This window comes from Hyperolius riggenbachi, chromosome 10 (genome assembly GCF_040937935.1).
Source record: "Hyperolius riggenbachi isolate aHypRig1 chromosome 10, aHypRig1.pri, whole genome shotgun sequence".
NCBI classification, from domain to species: domain Eukaryota; kingdom Metazoa; phylum Chordata; class Amphibia; order Anura; family Hyperoliidae; genus Hyperolius; species Hyperolius riggenbachi.
The window spans coordinates 130,405,959-130,429,996 of record NC_090655.1 but is presented as its reverse complement, the minus strand read 5'-3'; the positions used below and the strand labels follow the sequence as shown (position 1 = coordinate 130,429,996).

At 42.7% G+C, this 24,038-nt stretch overlaps 1 protein-coding gene across 1 annotated transcript; it reads left to right on the top strand.

Moving 5' to 3' along the window:
* The first annotated feature begins 1,584 nt into the window (after positions 1 to 1,584).
* CHCHD1 (coiled-coil-helix-coiled-coil-helix domain containing 1) lies at positions 1,585 to 19,234 on the top strand. Its single transcript, XM_068256774.1, has 3 exons — positions 1,585 to 1,990; positions 12,425 to 12,543; positions 18,561 to 19,234. The coding sequence occupies exons 1-3, from the start codon at positions 1,855 to 1,857 to the stop codon at positions 18,666 to 18,668; spliced, it is 363 nt and encodes a 120-aa protein (XP_068112875.1). The 5' UTR covers positions 1,585 to 1,854; the 3' UTR covers positions 18,669 to 19,234.
* The last annotated feature ends 4,804 nt before the right edge of the window (positions 19,235 to 24,038 follow it).

Below are 24,038 nucleotides of genomic sequence, written 5' to 3'. Positions count from 1 at the left end.
GCTGAAAGGCCTGGCAGTGATGCTGTGGCCTGGCTGGCGGTGATGCTGTGGCTGGGCTGGCGGTGATGCTGTGGCCTATGCTGTGGCTGGGTTGGCTGGCTGTGATGCTGTGACCTGGCTGGCGGTAATGCTGGGCTGTGCTTGGCTGGTTGAAGTAAATGCTGGCCTGTCTGGTGGTGATGTTGTGGCCTTTTTGACAGTGATTCTGAGCTAGTTGGCTGGTGGTGATGCTGGGCTGGCTGGCCTGGATAGTTTAGGTAGTGACAGGTTCCCCCAGGTTAAGTAGTGAGTGACAGGGACCCCCAGGTTAGGTAGTGAGTGACAGGTGCCCCCCAGGTTAGGTAGTGAGTGACAGGGACCCCCAGGTTAGGTAGTGAGTGACAGGGACCCCCAGGTTAGGTAGTGAGTGACAGGCACCCCCAGGTTAGGTAGTGAGTGACAGGGACCTCCAGGTTAGGTAGTGAGTGACAGGCGTCCCCCAGGTTAGGTAGTGAGTGACAGGCACCCCCAGGTTAGGTAATAATTGACAGGTGCCCCCCAGGTTAGGTAGTGAGTGACAGGGACCCCCAGATTAGGTAGTGACAGGGACCCCCAGGTTAGGTAGTGAGTGACAGGCGCCCCCCAGATTAGGTAGTGAGTGACAGGGACCCCCAGGTTAGGTAGTGTAAATAGATTAGGGGCACCCTAGGACATGTTGTGAGCATGGGCCCCCCTAAAATAGGGCTAGCGACGCCACTGCTAAGAAGCATATGTGAAATTATGAACATGCCTATGCAACAACTGAAAAATGCAGTGACTGACAGACACCTCTGGTATGCTAAAGTACATATGGTCATGAAGAGCCGGTCCCCCGTCGCGGCTAAGTTTTGTTTTTTACTGACTTGCAAGTCGGGGTCCACTGCGCCTGCCGTGCGCTTCCTCATTCATGCTCCCATTGCCAGGAGCGTCCTGCAGGCACAGTATGAGAAAACCGTGCAGGCGCAGTGGGCAGCGACTGAAGAAAGGGAAACTGAGCAGCGGCAGGGGACTGGAGGATCGTTGTGTACCGGCGTGGGCACAGGGTGGCTGGCAGAAGCCCCAGGCAGGGTTGCTCTTAAGAGTAATCACGAGTGATTACCTGTGATTCAAATGAGGCTTAATTGGCGCAGGTGTGCGGCGGGGATACAAGGCATTATTTACCCATTCCGCCCTGCATTCCAAACCGCTTGCATGTGTCCTATTAGTCGCGTTGTAAGAATCACACCGGTGTGAGGCTTGCAATGCCCAATAGGACGCGTGCAATCGGTTTGGAACGCAGGGCAGAGGGTGGAATTATGGATAAATAATCCCTTGTATCCCCGCTGCACACCTGCACCAATTAAGCCTCATTTGAATCATGGGTAATCACTCTTGATTACTGGTGAGAGCAACCCTGGCCCCAGGTAAGTGAAACTTTTTTTCCTATGACATTACAGGTTTTGCATCTTTGGTCATGCGCAGTGAAAGGGGACTAGCAGCAGCACATGTTGACGGGAATGTTTCTAATGCCAGGCTCCGAACAAAGCTGAACATGCGTGTTTGAGCTAAGGCGCAGCTGAATGACGTAGCGCAACACGGAAGGACATTGCACAGGCTGTTAGTACATGATCTCATACACACTCGCCATCCCCGCCATGCACTCTGTGGGTGCTTAATCATTGGAAACGTCCCCGCAATAAGATTTAATGACTATCACTGGCAAACACGTCACTTCTCAGTTTACATTTTACTTTCTGATAGCTGAATAACATGACACCAATGCTACGACACTGACGTCAGGCGTCATGTGACAGGTCACCAACTTCCTCCCCATGCTTTGCGGTGTCCTTGGCTGTCATGGCGGGGGATGCAGCTTTACTTCACGCTAAGGTGGCCAGACTCTTGTCCCGGAGATTCGGGAAACCTGTCTTGAAACCTAAACATCCGCTGGTTCTCCCGGACCATGTGTCTAACAAGAAGGATAAGCTTGCAGGTAAAGTGTCTCTCCTCAGGTGCCCATTAGGTCTGTGTGTGCTCGCCGCCTGCCTACTCAGGAAGCTCCCTCACAGTGTCAGTGACTGGCACTAGCGTCTCATGTGTTCCACTGTCAGTGACTGAGGACAGCATCAGGTGTCCTGCCTAACATCCCTCACACATCCACTCCACTGGCCGTGACAGGATGCAGCATCACCATTCTTACCAAGCACCTGTCCATAGCTACTGTCACAGTAACATCAGCTCACCTGCCCAGCAGCTCTAACCCATCCACTCCACTGTCTGTGACAGGATGCAGCATCACCATTCTTACCAAGCACCTGTCTATAGCTACTGTCACAGTAACATCAACTCACCTGCCCAGCAGCTCTCACCCATCCACTCCACTGTCCATGACAGGATGCAGCATCACCATTCTTACCAAGCATCCGTCCCCCATCTACTGTCCCAGTAACATCAGCTCACCTGCCCAGCAGCTCTCACCCATCCTCTCGACCTCAGTAACATGATGCAGCATAAGTCTTCCTACCAAGCACCTGTTCCCATCTATTCTACTGTCAGACAGTAACATCAACTCACCTGCCTACCAGTTCTCGCGCTCTCCACTGTCACAGAGATGCTGCAACATCAGCCTTCTTACCAGGGCTGTGGAGTGGGGTCAAAACTCATCCAACCCCGACTCCTCAGTTTATGAAACCATTGCTCTGACTCCTTAGCCTAATTTTTACAAAGGCTATTAATTTGGTACAAAAATAATTCAGACTCCTCTTTTTATTTAAGACTCCGACTCCAGGTACCCAACTCCACAGCTCTGCTTCTTACCAAACATCCACTGTCAGACAGTAACAGTTCACCTGCCTAGCAGCTCTCACTCTCTCCACTGTCAGTAAGAGGCTGCAACATCCGCATTCTTAAAAGCATCTGTCCCCCATCTATTGAGAGACAACAGCTCACTTGCCTAGCAGCCCTCACCTATCTACTCCACTTTTTGTGACAGGCTGCAACATCAGCCTTTTTACTAAGCATTTGTTCCCCTCTACTGTCATAATAATATCCAGGGCTGTGGAGTTGGAGTCAGAGTCGAGGAGTCGGGGCAATTTTGGGTACTTGGAGTTGGAGTCGGAGTCGTTGATTTCATAAACTGAGGAGTCGGATGATTTTTGTACAAAATCCACAGCCCTGTTAAGTATTGCCAGCTCTCACTCTTTCCACTGTCTGTGACTGGCTACAACATCAGCCTTTTTACCAAGCATCTGTCCCCATCTACTGTCAGTTACAGCTCACCGGTCTAGCAGGCCTCTTTCTTTTCACCAGGGCTGTGGAGTTGGGGCAATTTTGAGCACCCGGAGTCGTTGGCTGGCTTGCATACATCTCACTCCTTCCAGTGTCAAGTGATGTGTAACAGCATCAACTTCTCTGCCTAGCGGATAAAGAATCGATTGAACAGTTGTAAATTATTCATTTGTTCCCATCAACATTATGAAGATATGTGATGAACAGTTACTTATAAGGAGAGAATGTGCATTACATTTTATGATAAACAGGATCATATGATCAACTTCTTCAAATAGCCTAATTTTCTCATGTGTCACCTTTTTAGGTCCATGGCACACACTTACTTTATGCCAGATGACATTGCCAATATAAACTCCCTTTAGCCAGCATGGGTGCTCATCACTAATTAAACACTTCTTACATTCAGTTGCTAATGGAGTATCAAATTTTACAGCCGTTGTATCACATGGTGGGGTATATTTACTAAACCTTGATAACATTTTCATGTGCAGAGAGCATAAATAAAGTCTACCAGGTATTATGCAACCACGGCAGCATGTACCTAGTTTGTTTGTATAATATGCAGCATAGATGTAACGCGGGTTACGCTGTTTGTGTAATGTGCTATGTAGATTGTGTAAACTTTACGCGCACACACATTTTACATAGGTTCTGAAAATATACTCTGATGTAAGTGACTGATGGTAGAATGGCAAAACCTGTTTTTAATTTAGCGAGTCCCTCTATTGGAACAGTTGGGGAGGCTGCAGTGTTTATTTTCATTTAAGTAATGCCAGTTGCCTGATCTCTTTGGCTTCAGTAGTGTTGAAATCGGACACCCAAAACAAACGTGGTTATCACAGTCAGACTTTAATCAGAGTACCTGGTTTTCAGACTTGTCCTCAGCAGCTTTAAAGTGGCTATACAGCCTGAAATTACACTTTCATTTTATGCTGCTATCCTTTTGTCCCATAAAAGTTATACGGTATTTATATTTACCTAGGGTTTCCCTTCCTCCCGTAGCCATGCGGCCACCAGGTTCCCCTGTAAAGTTTCGCCCATCAAACAGTCCTCTTTATAAATGTTCTGCTTCAAGCGCTCCATCCTCCCCAGTTCCTTACAAACCAGGAACTGTCTTGCTGCAATGCCCTTAAAAAGAGTTTTCTGTTTAAAAACTAGTATTGTGCAGTAAGAATTACATGCTGTGGACACTCTGTATGTGTAGCTTAGAAAAAACATTGTGGGAACAACTGTCTAGCAGGCGCAGTGCTTGGCAGCCTGTTCTATGGAGAAGGGCAAGGGCGTATGATTGTGAGGCATCCCGCTGCAAGGACCATGCTAGCAGAACAATAGAGGTCAGTCATTAGTGAGCCACCATGATGGATTACCAACAACATTGTCAGTGTGAGTATCTAAGAAATCTCACATTTCTGTATGTGTGCCCAATAAAGGCATGCAAATCCTTTGTCTCTGTCAAACCAGGAGCACATTGTCTATATGTCAGCCAGAGGCCAGAATGCACCCTAGAAATCCCAGGCACATATACGTCCTGTCTGCCTCATAGGCCCAAATGCAATCATGCATAGGCAAGAGCCCACTCCATCCCGACTGATCTGTTGGTAAAAGCAGCCATCAAACATAATGTAATATCTCCACAATAAACTGATCTCTAATTGTGAAAAACACTACTGTAGTCTCTTAAATAACACTTTACAACCCTACACAGAGTACATGGAGCTATATAACGTCAAGATACTAAGATGTCTTCACTGGTACATCTAAAACATTCAGTTTCTCTCAACACATCTGTATTATCTTAGACATATAATGGAAGGTCTTATAGGCTATTTCCAGAGTAAAATTGAGAGCCTGCAATGTATGACTCTCATACCATCACAGATGGTAGCACTAATTACTCGCCTGCTTGTAATTTATGACACAAGCTCCAACCCCATTCCCCCCCCCTCCCCCAAGAAAAATATTGGTGGCTTAAAAAAAAAAGTCTTCTGAAGCTCTGTGGCTGACTCCACCTGCTTGCTGTTGCCCCCCAACTCAGCAGCCATAGCCTAATTGGAGGCTTCGAAGCTGGGGTAAGGCCTTGGCAAGCATGTGGGGGTGGAAACAGACCTTCAGAAGACTGAAGCTGGGTGCACACATAGCAGAAATGCTAGCATTGCATAAAACACTGCATTTTTGCCTGGTAATGCATTTAAATAATGAGCCTGGTATGTGAAAATGCGTATACAAACATGTTTTCGAGTGTGACCAAGGCCTAAGCGTCATCAGTTTTTGCGTACATTAACCAGAAATGTGAAGCAGTCAGCCAGAAAACTGAATCCATTGTAACATAGAGGTGTGAACATGCCTTTTTAGTCATGCCTTTAGTCTTTGATTTCTTTCCCCCTTATTTCATAATAAATCATTAAACTTTTGAAAAATCGAGCATGTGACAAATCCAGTCAAACTTCAGTCAGAAACATCTGCATGCTTGTCTATGGCTAAAAGTATTATGGTCTATGGCTAAAAGTATTAGAGGCAGTATTAGAGGCAGAGGATCTCTAATTTGCTTATTACAATCTTGTTGATTGAAAGTATGTAACATGAAATTAATCTCTTAACTGCCAACAACTGCCAACACTTAGGGATTTTAAAAGACAACTGAAGTGAGGATATGTAGACTGCCATATTTACCATTCCCTTTAGTCATAGACTAAAACTAGTCCTTGGTAAGAGTACTTGTAGAAGGTACAGACAGGAACAAAGAACATCTATCAGGCCCTAAGCAATGTGACTGTGGGTACATGTAAGAGTGATGTGCAGGTACTCTGCAGGGGAATGAGGAGATTCTTCCTCTATTACACATTCTTCATGCACAATCTGAACCAGCTTTATGGGTGATAAACAACACCTCTGTGCACAACATTCTCAGTGGATTCCCTGCAGCTCTGTGGGGAGTGCATATGTAGAGTATAGTACTACTGTGGGCTCTATTCATAAAACATTTGTGGCGAAAAAACTCCTGGAGGGAAAATACCGCAGCAGTATTTTAGACTTCTGGGTGGTAATTCATAAAAATCTTGCCAGCTGCGATGCAAGAGCGGAGATCTCCCGCTGAAGGCTGGCGGTAAGCTGTCGGAAGGCATGCGGAAACACTTCAGCCGGCAGAGTCCCTCCGTGCACTGCTCTCTCTGGGAGGTCTGTCCCATTCATTTGTATGTAATCCGCAAAATCAGAGGAAGCGGTATTTCCCGTCCACATACCGCTTCCTCTAAACTTTATGAATGGCAATTTTGTTACTTTTTTCTAGATAAATCTAGAAAAACACTGGAGAAGGCGGAAATGTCTCGCTCTGCTGGGGGATTGTAGATTTTCATGTGGGAACAGCTTTTATGAATGCCCACTTTGCTAAATGGACGGGAAAATCCGCTGTTTTGAGCGGAAAACTTGCGGTAACCTTTTATGAATAGAGCCCTGTGTAACATAAAGTAAACCTGAGACAGGTGAAAGTTTTATACATTCCTGGGGCTTCCTCCAGCCCCCTTCAGGCTAATCAGTCCCTCGCTGTCCTCCTCCACTATCTTGGATCTTCTGCTATGGGTCCTGGTACTTGAGCCAGTCGGGCGTAGTGCACATGCACACACACTGCCGCTGGGAGCGTACTACACCTGCGCAGCACTATTGCGCAGGTGCAGAACGCTCCTGGCTGTGGAAGTGGCATGTGGCCAGACTGCGCTGACTGGCTGAATTACCAGGAGTCATGGCAGAAGATCCAGGTGGCAGAGGAGGACAGCGAGGGAGCTATTAGCCTGAAGGGGGCTGGAAGAAGCCCCAGGTATGTATAAAACTTTTCTTTTCATCCGTCTCAGGTACCCTTAAATTCGTAGTCCCCAAACCAAATTTTAACAACCTATCAAATTATTTAATTTCATGAACAAAGAGTGCATACATTTGCATAAATCAGCATCAACACAGAATTATTTGCATGTCATTGACCATCTTTATTACTGACACAGCTACACATCAGGCTTTAGTCTTACAGCATAGATGTTATTTAGCAGGGCTGTGGAGTCGGTCCAAAAATCCACCGACTCCGACTCCTCAGTTTAGGATTACTCCGACTCCACGACTCCGACTCCTCTAATTTGCATATTACAATTTTGTTGATTAAAAGTATGTAACATGAAATTCGTCTCTTAACTGCCAACGCTTAGGAATTTTACAAGACAACTGAAGTGAGAAGGATATGTAGACTACTATATTTATTCCCTTTAAACTAAAACTAGTCCTTGGTAAGAGTACTTGTAAAAGGTACAAACCGGAACAAAGAACATCTATCAGGCCCTAGGCAATGTAAGTGTGGGTACATGTAAGAATGATGTGCAGGTACTCTGCAGGGGAATGAGGAGATTGTAAACAGACAACACCTCTGTGTTCAATGTGAACAGCATCCTCAGTGGATTCCCTGCAGCTCTGTGGGGAGTGCATATGTAGAGTATAGTACTACTGTGTAACAAAGTAAACCTGAGACAGATGAAATTAAAGTTTTATACATACCTGGGGCTTCCTCCAGCCGCCTTCAGGATAATCAGTCCCTCGTTGTCCTCCTCCACCACCTGGATCTTCTGCTATGAGTCCAGGTACTTGAGCCAGTGAGGCGTAGTGCGCATGCACACACTCCGCCGCCAGGAGCATACTACACCTGTGCAGCACTATTGCGCAGGTACAGAATGTTCCTGGCTGTGGGAGCGGCATGCGGCCGGACAACGCTGACTGGCTGAATTACCAGGACTCATAGCAGAAGATCCGGGTGGTGGAAGACAGTGAGGGACTGATTAGCCTGAAGGGGGCTGGAGGAAGCCCCAGGTATGTAAAAAACTTTACTTTTCATCCGTCTCAGTTTCCCTTTAATTTGTAGTCACCAAACCAAATTTTAATAACATATCAAATTATTTTATTTCATCAGCAAAGGGAGTGCATACATTTGCATAAATCAGCATCAATGCAGAATTATTTCCATCTCGTTGACCATCTCTATTAGTGACACAGCTACACATCAGGCTTTATTCTTACAGCATAGATGTTATTTAGTATATATAAGAGATTCCTGTGTACACATCATATATACAGTCACAATCAGATATGTATATCTGACTTTAAAAATACGGGGACTGCTTTATTGAAGCAGCACAAGTAACTAATTTTGATTGGTTTATTTCATTTTTGTAGACTAAGCACAGCTATTACTGTATATATACTGTATATATACATTATTTTTAATGACTTTTATCTGAGAAATAGAACATTTTATCATATTTTCTATTTTAATTACAGTTACAAATTCATTAGGAGTCGGAGTCGGTGCATTTTTCTCCGAATCCGACTCCAGGCACCCAAAATTGCCCGACTCCACGACTCCGACTCCACGACTCCAACTCCGACTCCACAGCCCTGTTATTTAGTATATATAAAAGATCCCTGTGTACACATCATATATACAGTCACAATCAGATATGTACAGTATATCTGAGTTTAAAAATACGGGGACTGCTTTATTGAAGTAGCACAAGTAACTTTTTTTGATTGGTTTATTTCATTTTTGTGGCCTAAGCACAGCTATTACTGTATATATAAATTATTTATGATGACTATAATCTGAGAAATAGAACATTATCATATTTTCTATTTTAATTACAGTTTAAATTCATTAGGAGTCGGTGCATTTTTTTTCCCGACTCCAGGTACCCAAAATTGCTCCGACTCCACAGCCCTGGATGCACCACATACCGCTCTGTCATCCCAAACACTCCTCCCACATAGCATGAAAATTGCAAGCTAGCAGCATATCTTTACAATCTCGGCTCTTCAATGTCGCCTGAGGGTTCAGGGGACATGCCTTTCTGCATATGTTAACCAAAAAATCTGAAACAATCAGCCAGAAAACTGAATGTTATTGAGTCATCAATAAGCATGTTTACACCTCTGTTACAATGCATTCAGTTTTCTGGCTGATTGTTTCAGATTTTTTGGTTAACATATGCAGAAAGGCATGTCCCCTGAACCCTCGGGCGACATTGAAGAGCCGAGATTGTAAAGATATGCTGCTAGCTTGCAATTCTCATGCTATGTGGGAGGAGTGTTTGGGATGACAGAGCGGTACTGTTCCAGTTGCCTACGAGAATGATTATTCATTAGAAGCTAAAAATTTATGGAGTGAATGAAAAGATACAGAATAGTTTAAAAAAGCAGATCCCAATTTAAAAAAAAAAAACAAAAAAAAAAAAGATTTTGAAAAGTTGAATGATTTATTATGAAACAAGGGAAAGAAACCAAAGACTAATGCTGCATACACACTGGCGACTATGGTCGTTTGAAACAGCTAATTAACGATCGTTCCGCCGACAATCGGGGAAAAAACTTTACCCAACGATCATTAACACGAACGACAAAAGAAAGACATCGGGAAGATGGAAATATCCAACCTGACGGATCGTATCTACCGACAATCGTTACAAAACTATAGTGTGTACAGACATCGGCCGAGAACGATCGTTACAAGGGCCAATGCGCCTGCGTTGAATTCTGCCCAGCTTCCGTACTTCCTTTGTAGCGCGGCCGTAAAGATTGTTACATTGCTCATTTCAATTAAACTTTGTTTTCAAGTTAACAATCATATATTTGTATCTATTGTAACTCCATGTTAGTGGGTTTTTTTTTATTTTATATAAATATGTACGCAACATTTCCTTCTGATCGTTCTTTTCTGCGAGAACGATCGTTAAAATGTGTATGATGATCGCTGCATCCCATCGTTGCATTCCTATCATTGCCGTATCGTTCGTCTTTCAATTATCGTTACTAGCGAACGATCGTTATCGCAAGTGTGTACGTAGCATTAGTCTTTGGTTTCTTTCCCTTGTTTCATAATAAATTATTCAACTTTTTTAAAATCTTGTTTTTTTTTTTTTTTTTTTTTTTTTTTTTTTTCATTGGGATCTGCTTTTTTAAACTATTCTGTATCTTTTCATTCACTCCATCCATTTTTAGCTTCTCATGAATATTCATTCTCGAAGGCAGCTGGAACAGTTATTTCCTTTATTTCCCAGAGGATTACCTTTCCCCGCTAATAAGCGGGGAAAGGACTGATTTTTGAGCGATCCGCCGAGCGGATTGCTCAACACCAGTCTTATCACCCGAACGACAGTCTGTACACACTCCCGAATTTGGCGTGCGGACGACTGAACGACGGGACGTTCAAACGACCCGTCGTTCTGAAAAATCCGACGTGTGTATGGGCCTTTAGTGTACTTTTCTAAAATCTGATTGAATGTCATGTGCAACCTTTTCTGGTAAAGAATAAGCCATGATAATAAGCCTCTCTCTCCTTACACTGTAAGAAACATTTATTACTCTCCTCTAACATTATATTGGGTGGCGGCTCTATCCTCTCGCCCTGGAGAGCACTGTGCTCTTTTTGCTTGCTTGAAATTGGGCCAGTTAAAGTCAATAGCAACTGCATTTGATTGGTCTAGTTTCAGTCTTCTTACAAATTGCAACAAAGTTTGCATCAAGTCGAGGAAAATATCTGAGATGAATTTAGACCAGATGATGGAGGGGAAAATCTCAGCTGGGCTTTCCAGTAACAGTTTTTGAGAATCTTCCAGAACAACATGCCTCTTTATTTTCTCTATAGAACTGTGTTTTTTTTTCTTTTGCTTATCAACTTTTTGGGAAACTTCCCCTGCCAACTTCTTTGACTTGGTGCTATTCTTTTTTTTTTTTTTTTTTTTAAATACACAAAGGCAGCCATAATATTGAGTGAGATAATTAACCTTTTCGTGTTTCCTAAACTTACAGAGCCAATATTTTCTCCTGTAAGCCTGTCTTGGAAAATACCTGAATATGCCATTACCAATAACTCTATCTGGAATTTTCCTTTTGCTTACTGTAACTTAAAGGAAATATCCAGGGAGGAAAAAGACACTTACTGCGCAGTACACTCCACACCACGTACAAGCGATTGACAGCAGTGTTCGTGCAGGCGCAGTAGAGGATGACCTCGCAAGGTCGCCCTCTGCATCGGCGTGGACTCCGGGCCAACGTCTGGGACCGGAGCTGCTGCAAGGGGTTGGAGGAAGCCCCAGGTAAGTAAATGTCTTTATTTTTTTTTTTTCCCTGGACATTCCCTTTAACTGGCTCACTAGGTGTAAATCAATATGTTGTAATAGGGTGTGGCTACACATGGGCTGTGAGCAAACATTTAGCATGATGAGTTACCTGAGGATGTGATCTCTACTGTTGTAATGACTGCAAAGTATTAAGGTAGCCATACACTGGTCGATTTGCCATCAGATTCGACCAACAGATAGATCCCTCTCTGATCGAATCTGATCAGAAAGGGATCGTATGGCTACCTTTACTACAAACAGATTGTGAACCGATTTCAGCCTGAAACCGTTCACAATCTGTTGTGGTGATGGTGGTACTGCTGCCGCTCCCCCGCCCGCATACATTACCTGCTCCGCCGGCGAGACTCCAGTCCCCAGGTCTCCGCTGTCTTCTCCGCTCTGGTCTCCAGGTCCAGCATGCTTTACTTCTTCCTGCCCGGCAGGAAGTTTAAACAGTAGAGCGCCCTCTACTGTTTAAACTTCCTGCCGGGCAGGAGGAACTGAAGCATGCCGGAGACCAGCGCGGACACGGAGCAGCGATGACCGGGGGTAGTCGCTCCGGCGGAGCAGGTAATGTATTGCCGCTCTATTGCGTCGGTCGTCAGGCACTGGAACGCCACTAGCGGCGCGCTCCCTACCCGCGGGCGATCGACGGTAATTTTCCGCACGGAGCGAACGACGGGATCGGACGAAATGGATCGAAATTCGGCGTGTAGCGCGAACGATTGGCAGCAGATTCGATCCCAGTGATTGAATCTGCTGTCGAAACGGCGGCAAATCGGGCCAGTGTATGGCCAGCTTTATAGTCAAACATGTCTACAAGAGCATAGCTGAGTGCTGACTGAACTGGCAACATTATCACATTACAAAAAAGGAGTGTACATCAGTGACAAATGCAGTATCATGTTTCTAACGAACGTTGACTTAAATTTGTTGTGGCAAGTAACATGCTGTAATTCTTTTTCGTGTTTCTGTTTGTTTTTTCCTAACAGAGGCAACTTGTTTAACTGAAATGTCAGTGATGATGGCCTGCTGGAAAGAAAATGCCTTCAACGATAAAATTTGTTCTAAGGAAATTAAGTCTTTCTATGGCTGTGTGGCAAAAGCAGAGGTAACTTTTTAGTGCATTTTGTATATTTGTCATGGCTGGTAATTTAGGTCTTTTCCTCCAGAGTCATTGTAGATATATTTTTCTTATTACATAGTAGGAATTGTAGATGAATACCTATATTTTTTTTTTTTTTTTTTTTTTTTTGCCAATTGCTAACCTTTCTTTGCTTCAATAACATACACAGACTTGTCATTTTACAGGAGCTGCAAATCTTCTGGTTAACTAGCACATCTTTACCAAAAAAAACATCCAGGGATTCTTGTATCTTGTTTACATTTGCACTATAAAATTCTTGTGCATGGTCCACTTCTTTTTGCTGGTTAACAGTTCTAAAACTAAATTATTAAGACAAATCCAAAAGAAACAGAAGCAAAAAGTTCAAGTTGCCTTGGAAGAGCCATTTTTTTAAAAATATTTACAGCAGAACTAAAGTTTTCCAGAACAGTGTTCCTGCAAATGGACCCTGCATCCATTGTGAAAATGTTAAAATAACTTTATTTGCAGAATGGCAAATAAAGCTAGCTATACATATTGTAGTTGATAGCAGCTTCACCTGGCAATTGATTTATTCCCTGCTTCGAAAGGGTGGCTATTTAATTACATTTCACCACTCTATCTTTATTACATTTCTATTGGAATCTAAATGAAAAATACTCAACCTGCTGTACCTGCCGACCTTTCTGATGGTATTCAGCTCTTGATGCTCTTCTGCTCCCCATCGTCTTAATGCCACGCACATTTTTTTTGTGTTTAATCTTTCTGAAATGAACGGAGTTTATTGACCAGAAGTACAATATAAAGCTAAGAACCTATGTGAAGATCGTTTCCTGGTGCATCTTCCCAATTGTGGAAAAAAATAGCGTGAACAGTATTTTGTTGCATTTTAACGTGTCCAGAGAAGAGATTTATCCTCATTTCCTGTCCCAGAGACGTAGGGGGTCCAATGAAATCCATGTGACAGCTTTAACATTTTGGAGACTCTTTGTCATTGTCATCTGTCAGACGAAAGGAGGAATAGGAGCACAGATAACAATCAATGCTTAACTTTTCTACACTGCCCGATCTTCAAGAAAGAGAAAAAAATAGGCACTGCCCATATTTTCCGATCTAAAACAGTGGGTGGGTACCAAGGACCAAAAAAACAGAAGGCCAGTTTGCATTGCATGTTGATCTGAAAACTACGTTTTCCCACTAAATGTATGATGGCCATTCCCACAGTAACATTGATCAGATGTGCTGTAGTTTTATTAGCTTTTTATTGAAATGTAATGATCTAATCTATAAAAAACATCTAAAGGTCTCATACACTTATACATGGGCAACTAATATGGTCAAAAGATAGATCCCTCTCAGATCAGATTCAGCAGAGAGCGATCTATTTCTGCCACACAGTACACACCGTTTTTTTTAATTGCTTTCAGCTTGAAATCTATACAAATCTATGGAACTGGTAGGCAGCCCGTTTGTTCCCACAGATAGTACTGTCCCATTGGGGCCCCAGAGCCTCCTGATGGGCCCTTCAGGTCTCACCCCAAGCTAATATTGCTCCCTCGAGGTAGAACAGGAAGTTTGGGCACGAGCAACACTAGGGAAGAAAGGGCACCCCCATAGGACATAATGATGAAAGCCGTGATATGCGGCAGGGCAATTTTTGTGCTCAAGGCCACGATTAGAGGCAATGATGGGCAACCAAGGCCACAAATAGTGGCTATAAAAAGAGATTTGGGTGCCCAAGGCCGCAAATATTGGCAATCAAAAGAAATTTGGGCACTCCAGGCTGTGGCAGCATAGCGGTAATTAAGTGAGATTTGGGTGTCTCAGGCTACTGGTATGTAAATTGCGGCTATAGCATGTAGCCCCCGCTCTATTTTATCTGTAGCCTCGAGTGCCCAAATGTCACCTTATTGCCTCTAATCGTGGCCTTGTGGGTGGAGGGGGGGTTTAAGGGTTAGGTACCACTTGGTGGAGGGGTTGCACATTAGGCATCAGTAGAGGGGGAGGGTTAAGCGTTAGGCTTCGGTAGAGTGAAGAATCTGTGTAAGAGTAGGTTAGGTCATAGCAAAATATCAGTAAAGATTACTAATATTCCTGTCTGGCCAACGCACTCCCCCCAACCTGTGGCCCTTCACCTTCATCTCCCGGCTCCTGTTCTCTGTGAGCTGGCGGTACATTACATTAGTTGTTCCTTTATGCTAGGAATACACGGTACGTTTTGTACCATGTAATCGAGCCGCTGATGGCCCGATTGATAAAATCCGACGTGCCCGATCACCCGCTGGATCGATTCCCCGCTGGATACCGCGAGCAGGACAATAGAAGAAAATGAGGAGAAGATAATAAGCGCCCATGGGGACGAGCGGGAATCGATCCAGTGGCTCGATTAACGGTACAAAACGTACCGTGTATTCCTAGCATTATGCTGGACATAAACTGGCAGATTTGTCAGATTGACAGAATTTTAAACAATAGAGATAATCACAAAAGTAAATATGAAAGGAGTTGAGAACTTTCCCAGTGGTAAGTTTAACTGTATGTGTACGTTTCTCTCGTTAGCACTTAGCTCTCATTCACCCTTTTGTGTCTTGGAATTTTTTTTACATATGTATTCCTATCAAATTTGTCACTGTCAATTCTGTATTTTATACTGATTCTGTATTTTGTATATTGGTGTATACCATTGTCTGTATTATTTTGTACCCCATGTTTGTTTGTTACTTTGTGCAGCTCCTCGGAATATGTTGCTGCTTTATAAATCAATAATAATAATACAGCAAAGCTTAATTGCACATTTGCCTCATTACATCAGATGTTTTTAATAGCTTTTACATTGGGAAAACATAAAATCTAGGGAATATCCAGTCAGCATTATATACATAATATAGATTGAAAAAAAAGCTGTATTTCCTTTATCCACATAGAGGAGGTGGGAATGTGTGGCAAGGGAACTGTGCTGCATCATGCTGGGGTGGCAAAGGTTAGATCAGGTCAGTATTCTGTCTAACAGCTAACAGAATATTGAGTATTGCACAACGGTACCTGTCTCAGATGTATCGTAAAAAAAGCAATCACAATCGGTTTTCTGCACTAATTGTGATTCACGCTACAGTTCAGATTGTATATGTAGAGGCAGAGTACTGGGGTATGTCTATTTAAGTTAAGATACAAGCTCCTACTCTCAGATGACAGTGTGTTTGTTTTTCTTTAATTACCTGGAACAAAAGAGCATCCTTCAGTCAGGCAGCTCACACAGAAGTGGGAATGCCAACCTGAAAAGGACCATTTGCCTCTGCTGCCAGGATATTGTCCTTGTGACCTACATGAAAAGTATATATAGTTTGATTGCTAATTTCCTGCTGATTATCGACGTACCCCTTTTATGAAGATGGCATAAGCCACAGTCCCGTTATTCAACTTCTCAGGAAGGGAATGTCGCACCCTATCCATGACTGCTATTAATGTGATCCATATTCTTTGAGGGTTTTGAATTTGCTTCTATTATTTTTGTGTGATAAATATTGCATGAAATACAGACCAGTCATATATTTGAGACAAATTTTTCCCTCCAAAAGTCATGGGTCGGCTAACCTCCAGAGCAGGATCTACCCCTGGGTTCCACCCTCAGAGCATGGATGTATATAATAGAACACTGTATTTTCAGCGGCAGTTCTCCATTTTGGCCATCACCTAAGGATTTGGAGTTAGCAAGAAAACCCAAGGCTAACTTATATTTTGAATGAGTTCTTAAAGTGAACCTCCGGACTAAAAATCGACTCAGCAGCACTGAAAAGGCTTGGTGTTTATTTAACAGTTTCACAGCATCAGAACTTTGTTTCTCTTATACGAGCCTCATTTTTAGCTGCACAGAAGAAAACTACCCGGGCTTTTTTCCCCCTGATGCTGTGCAAAGCATGATGGGATTTCTGATGTTTACATTTTGAATTTGACATTTGAAGCCTAGCTTGTGCTGCTGGGAGGGGTAATCAGGACACAGGACAGTTGGAACTGTGTCTCCTGCACCTTTGTCTCCTCCTTTCAACCAAAAAGATGGCTGCCCCCATGACAAAGATGGCAGCCCCCATGAATCACAAACATTTGCCTGTTCTTTCAAAACAGGGTGGGTAAGAGATTATATTACCTATCTATTCTAATTAACATAACTATTGTAACTTGATGACAGTATGTTTGTTTATTTAGGCTCAAGTTCCCCTTTAAAGACAAAGGATACTTGGACTCTCATCATTAAGTATTAATTTTCTCTATTATCCCTTTTTTATCTTATGCTGTGGCAACTGTCACAATTAATACTTATAATAATTTCCTGTATATATGAAATATTTATATTGCATTTAAAAGAAAATGACTTAAGGTCATTTTTACGGCTATGTGCCTGATTTGAGTACCGCAGAACTAATCCTAGCCATTCCGAAGATTTGCTACCTGAAGTATTGTATTGTTTCAGTCAGACTAGAGTGCGTTATCCATTTTATCTGCAGGCTTAAGGTGCGTACACACATGCAACTATAGTCGTTTGAAACGATCGTTCCCCGGTCCTTGGAAACGATCGTTCGTACTAGGCTTTACATGCGCATTTCACTATTTCTCCATGGAACTTTTCATTTTTATGCGCAAGCGCAATAGTTACTTTTACGTGATGTAATGTTCGTTCTAACGATCTGATCGTTACACACCTTTTAAAACTAACTTTACTTAGGTCGTTCTTTCATCAATTAAAAGTTCGTTCGTCGTTGACAACGAACGATCGTTGTCGCATGTGTGTACGTAGCTTTAGAATAGTCAGAGCAGGTTCTCTGTCCTTATAACAGAGGTGGTGTCAGCTTACCTGTAATATTGTGTATTAAAGTGTGTTGCTTGAACGTTCCCTCTTAGCCTGTCTGTTCGTCCAATTCCAGCGGTTTCAGCGCTTCGATTGCATCCACGAGATTAGATGGCCTGTGGCCTGAAGCAGAGCAGTCCGGCCAGTGGGGGGGGGGGGGGGGGGAGTCCCCAGGTTAATGGTTGAAATCAGATATCGATTGTTTATTCGATTAATCTCAGACATGTTTTAGCCACCACTGGGCTAGCTGAGCTTTTTCTGCACTGCAGCAGTCACTCCCATGGATCAGCATGCCATACCTTCACACACAGACTGTTACAATCCACTGCCAGAGAGAGAGGGCCCAAGGACACATCATACACCTGCAGGCAAAGCATACAGTGGGACTAGATCCTCCCTGTATCTAACTGCATGTAAAGGTCCATACACACGTCAGATTTCCGTGAACGACGGGTCGTTTGAACGTCCCATCATTCAGTCGTTCGCCTGCTAAATCGGGCGTGTGTACAGACTGTCGTTCGCTTGATAAGAGTGAGTTTGAGCGATCCGCCGGGCCAAGATCACAGGTAGAATTGCATGGTTGCCTGAGGACTGACCTCACAAGAAAACTTACATCATAGGTTCTGCTTGCTCCCTCATGCCGCTGTTTAGTTGCTGCATCCACCTACCTCTGCTGCCAGGTACATCGATGGGATCTTCATCATCACAGCATCCAGTATGTGAATGATAGGACACATGGGGGTGCTATACTGACACTGAACAAGTTCATACAGGAACTCATGCATCAGCAAGCTGTCAGTTTTTTACAGAAGTTTGTTTGTTATAATGTTCAAGCTGGAAATGGCAAGGTACAAAACTTGTAGGTTCTCCTTGCTTGACTCTGTAATACAATTTACTTATAGTAAGTTTCAAGGGACCTGGCTAAGTAGTTTATTTCAAAATGAATCATACATTGTATATTCATATAGGCGCAAGGTCAGGTCACCTTTAGACTGAAGTTACTATAGACTACTATATGCGTTTCAGAGATTCAACTGTATTAGGATCTTAATTGGCTGTGTTTAACCATTTCATTACTTTACAATAGGGTGCTGTTTCCTTACAAGATTGCTGATTTTGCACAGTACATAATCCTATAGATACTATTGAAATATGTTTATAATAACCTTTCTTGCTCTTCCAGGCAAATCGGAAGGCAGGTGTACAGCAGGAGTTATCGGCAGGCCGGCTACCATCGGACAAAGTGAACAAATTGCTACGGAGGTATCCCAATATCAAACATGAGATCTAAACCTACTTGATTTGCACATACTTTTTATTTATTGGGAAATATCTGCCAAAAACAGCATGGACAGCCTCAACAAGTTACACAGTGGACTCTGTGTGCCTCATTTTGGAAAAGAAGAATGTGATGAACGGTTGCTACTGTGAATCCTCCTTACACAGAAGTTTGTGAAACTTGGAATTATCTGATATCACAGCAGCCCATCATTTGGAAATTTTGTATTGTAATTCACTAAAAAAAAGATTTGCTTTAAAGTTTTCTTTTAAAAAAAAAAAAAAGAAAGAAATGGCTGGTATGAAACTTCAGTATGAAACTTAATCCAAAAGGACCAGTCTGTGTGCTAAAACTACAGTGTGTTGTGATATTTCCATGCGAAACAGGTTTGCATTTAGCTATACATGTAGACAGAAACGTATGTCCAAGGGATAAAGCAATTTTCGGTTTAGACAGAAGAAATAGTTACATAAGATAAAGTAAGGAGAATTTAGGGAGAATGTCATTGGAGTGTGAATTAAATGTTTCATTTATAAGTTGTACTTCTTCATAATAAAAATAAATATATATTTACCGTATATTTTTTTATTTTTAATTTCTTCTACAACCAGTAAATAAGTTTGAGGTATAATTAACGCTTAGACTGCCAGCTATTTTTTTTTTTAAACTATATGCCTGGTCCAGGTATGTCTACACCTGCCAAAAGACACATTAGTCAGTAGGGATTGTCATTGAGGTGCAAATTAATTTATGATAATTATGCTAATTATTATGAAACTGTGAATGGATTAATCACACTTTGCAGTAAATGCATTTGATCCATTTTCAAGCTGCAAAGATGGTCATGATTTAAATGATATGTTACTATATATAATCAAATTTGCATAACTCAAAATGATTAGTTTCTTATTGCCTATTTCTACTGGCAAGTCATTTAACCCAACTCGGACAGCATGAGTGTGGCCCCTTAACGACCAGAGCCTTTTTTCCAATATGCCATTAAAGAGAGTCTGAAGAGAAAAAAAAATTGCTATATTTACCTTTTAAAACGCTGCAGAAGTCTCATCAGTGGTAAACCACCGCATCCCCGCCGAAAAACGAGGGCTGCAGACCCCCCAAATCCCGGGGGGGGGGGGGGGGATCTGGCCGGCGCTTCCTGAAAGAGGTATAGCTCCCTGCTGTAGCTCTGCCTCTACTGATGTCAAATGCGGCGAATCGCCGCCTCTCCCCACCCCTCTCACTCTTCCTTCACAGGGAGAGGCGGAGATCCGCGTGGCGATTGACTGCAGGAGAGGCAGAGCTACAGCAGAAAGCTCTGCCTCTCAGGGCAGCAGAATCCACGACCAAGTTGGTCGTGGATGTTTGCCCGGGGATTTGGGGGGTCTGCAGCACTCGTTTGCGGCGGGGATGTGGCGGTTTACCGCTGATGAGACTTCTGAAGCAAATTAAAAGGTAAATATAGCAAATTTTTTTTGCTTCAGTGTCTCTTTAACCTATTTTGCTTCCTGGACGTAGAAACTACGTCCAGGAACCATGCGCGCTCCCGCGTGCTCCCGCTGCCGATCGCGCGCACGTGTACGCGCACTCCTGGCCGCGGATTCGGTAGCCAGGGAATCAATGTATCGGGCTATGGTGCCCGATCACTGATTCCTCTCCCCCGCTGCAAAAGCGACAGCTTCTCTCGGAAGCTGCGCCTTTTCTGGCAGTTCCCTCCCCGATGCGTCACTCTAAGCATGTGTTACGCTTAGAGTGACGTCATGTAAACAAACTCATGGCCGCCATCTCGTGGCCAAAAAGTAATACTACAACTGAAAAAAATAAATAAATTAAAATGAACACACATTTACATTATAAATCTATTGTTTACCTCCCACCCTCCCAAAACTACCCAAATAAAATGTTTACTATAAAAAAAAAAACCCATTACAATAAAAAAAAACATGTAAATATTTACCTAAGGGTCTAAACTTTTTAAATATCAATGTAAAGATGAAATATTTCTATATTTTTTTTATTTTAAACTTGTTAATAGTAATAGATGCAAAATGGAAAAAATGCACCTTTATTTCCAAATAAAATATTGTCGCCATACATTGTGATAGGGACATAATTTTAACTGTGTAATAACCGGGACATATGGGCAAATACAATACGTGAGTTTTAATTATGGAGGCATGTATTATTTTAAAACTATAATGGCTGAAAACTGAGAAATAATGCATTTTTCCATTTTTTTCTTATTCTTCCTGTTAAAATGTGTTTACAGTAAAGTGGCTCTTAGCAAAATGTACCCCCCAAAGAAAGCCTAATTGGTGGCGGAAAAAACAAGATATAGATCAGTTCATTGTGATACGTAGTGATAAAGTTATAGGCTAATGAATGGGTGGTGAACATTTCTCACGTGAAAACTACGGAACCTGAATGTGATTGGCTTACAGTGTGATCAGGAAGAAGCTTGGCTGTCACATGTCTATGGCTGCAGCAAGCAGGTATTTGCTTGGGACCGCGGAAAGCCGCGTTCCCGAGTCAAGAGTAAGAGAGCTGCAGATGCGGTGTAGATTCACACTTCTGCGGTCCCAACCCAGTTTAACTGAGACCAAGATGCACGTTTTGAGCAGGGATGCTCACCATATGCATTTACGGGTAATCACAAGTGATTACTCGTGATTCAAATGGTGTTTAATTAGTGCGGGTGTGCGGTGGAGATAGAAGGGATTATTTACCCATAATTCCGCCGTCTTCCCTGCGTTCCAAAGAGCTTGCACGCGTCCTATTGGTCGCGTTGAAAGCCTCATGTGCAACATGACCAATAGGACGCGTGCAAGCTCTTTGGAACGCAGGGCAGACGGCGGAATTATGGGTTAATATCCCCTTCTATCCCCGCCGCACACCTGCACCAATTAAGCACCATTTGAATTATGAGTAAACACTTCTAATTACTCGTAAATGAATCCGGTGAGCCTCCCCGGTTTTGAGAAAAAGAGACGACTTGCATAAATTGACCCTGAAGCAAACTTTAGAAAAAAAAATGTTGGATATCCAGCAGATTTAGAAGGAATGCTCTAGATCCCACGTAAGGGCCATACCAACTAGGTGATTTTTTTTTTTGGAACGATTTTTTTGTGACAAACGTTTTTTTCCACGATATTGAGCTACATAATTTAATAAACAATTGTTACGATGTTTCACAAGGCACAGCACCCATGGCGATTTTGTTTGTTTTTGAATGACTGCCATGCTGAATTAAATCGCCCATTAACTTCGTTCGTCACAATCGTTCAATTTACGAAGGCTCCAACAATGCTTGCAGATTCGGTCAGCTGGATCGGGAACAATCTGGCTGTGAATACTTAGCTTCAGCAGGCCATACACATATACATTTCTACCTAGTTTTTCCAAATAATTTATTCCTGTATGAATGGGATCAATCGATTCCTACCACACTCAGCACGTCAATTTGTAATAGTTTCTAGAAGGGAATGTATTAAAACACTATAGAAATACAGAATTGCACTGTTCAATGCAGTGCAACGCTATGTGCTGTCAATCTACTGCTGTTCCTGCCCCACTTTAGATCAACTGTCCTGTCCAGTCGATACTTTCAATCGATTTTTGTTCAAAGTTGATTGAAGATAGATCTCACATTTAAAAGGAAACTATTCCTATCCAATTCGATCAGAGTAATCGAAACTGCAGGGAATTAAATGGGAAAATCGATGTGTATGGGCACCAAGGCCAAATTGCAGTGAGAATGAAATTAAAATTTCACTTACTCATCTATACTCAATATTAGATCAGATCTCAGCAGCGAATAACCCTACCCATGCTATAGCTGCAAGTATTGTACTGCTTGCTCTTTTTTTTTTTTTTTGTCAGATTCAATACTCCTATCAAATCTAACATCTAATCTATTAAAAACGTGTATGTGTGCCTATTTCACCTTATCCTCATATAGCTCGTGAATAATTGTGTCATAGGAATGCATTATGGTATTATCTGATTGTGTGTACATACCTCCTTTGTGACAAGGGCTGAGTTTATCTTCACTTCCCCTGATCCACCCAGTAATACCCACAGAGGTAGACTGGCTCAGGTATTTCAGTTTTACTGCACTTGGAAAATATGCACTATTTATTTTGGAAAGGGAGTAGATGTGCAAATAATCGTGGAAAATGCCCACACATTTTAACTTTTAGACAATTCCAACATAAGTCTTTGAAAGGAAAAAAGCTGGCCATACAGATACCGATATTACGGCCCGACTGACCATCTGAGTTGGTAATTTTATCGACCTGGATGAAAATTGGTGCTGTAACAAGCATGCCCAATCTACGATTCAACCGATTTCGAGTCAAATGTAATGGCGTGCATTTTCACAATGGGCGAGAGACCCCCGGCCACTCCTCTCCCCCCTTAGGTACCTGTGTATTGTACATCTCACCTTTCGCAACACTGGGACAGCAAGGAAGTGGGAGTTGGTGTAGCTGAGCAGGTGAAATTTACAATGCAGGGGGGAGGGGAGTAATAACATTTGAGGGGTGGCCAGGTGCATGGAATCAGTGTTGTCACAAGGCCGATTCCTGAGAAAAAATCAGTCGGGAATCAGCCTGCAGTGTATGGGCACCCAACAGATCTCTCTCTGATCAGAGAGAGATCTTTCTTCAAATCTCTCTGAAAATCGTTTTTTTTTTTTTGGGGGGGGGGGGGCAATTCACAATTGATAGTGTGTTTTCCAATTATAAATTAGCTTGAAAGAACAATGCTTAAAAATGAAAAGTAGAAAAAAGTCCTATGCGCAGTGCCACACACTCTCCAGTTCGATTCAATCTCAATTGCTGCTGATCTTAATTGATACTCAATCCTCAATCTTCTTTAAAATATAATCTGCGTTGATCAGCACAGAAAACAATCTTCATTATCCACCACACCGATAAAAAACGCACTCACCAGCTACTCTTATGATACAAAATGATCATATGCGCTCAGTCAAACAAATCCCTTTCCTTCCGATCGATAATGGCTTGCTTCCTCCTCCTCTTCACAAGCTCATTAGCAACATAAAACATATAAAAATGCTCCACATAGCATAATCCAATTTCAATGAATTTATTCCACTTTAAAAATTAAATTAAAAACACACTCACGTGTTCACCATGTATGTCTATGACAGGCATACAGATAAGCGCAGATTTGGAAGGCAGTGGACTGAAGACGGCTGTTCGCTCCACGCAATACCGTCGTCCCGCCGATGTCCGCACCCACCTCTGCCTCGCTGGTTCTCCTGTAGCTCCTCCTCCCCGACTGGTTTCGTCCACGTGAGTTTCGCAAGGGGTTCCCCTTGAGAATGTCACGTGGATGAAAGCCGTCGGGGAGGAGCTACAG

Excerpts from the sequence above, each read along its gene's own strand:
- CHCHD1 (XM_068256774.1), top strand. The coding sequence starts at position 1,855 with ATGGCGGGGGATGCAGCTTTACTTCACGCTAAGGTGGCCAGACTCTTG. Across the intron at positions 1,991-12,424 it reads CAAGAAGGATAAGCTTGCAG|AGGCAACTTGTTTAACTGAA; the intron begins GTAAAGTGTCTC and ends TTTTCCTAACAG. Across the intron at positions 12,544-18,560 it reads GCTGTGTGGCAAAAGCAGAG|GCAAATCGGAAGGCAGGTGT; the intron begins GTAACTTTTTAG and ends TTGCTCTTCCAG.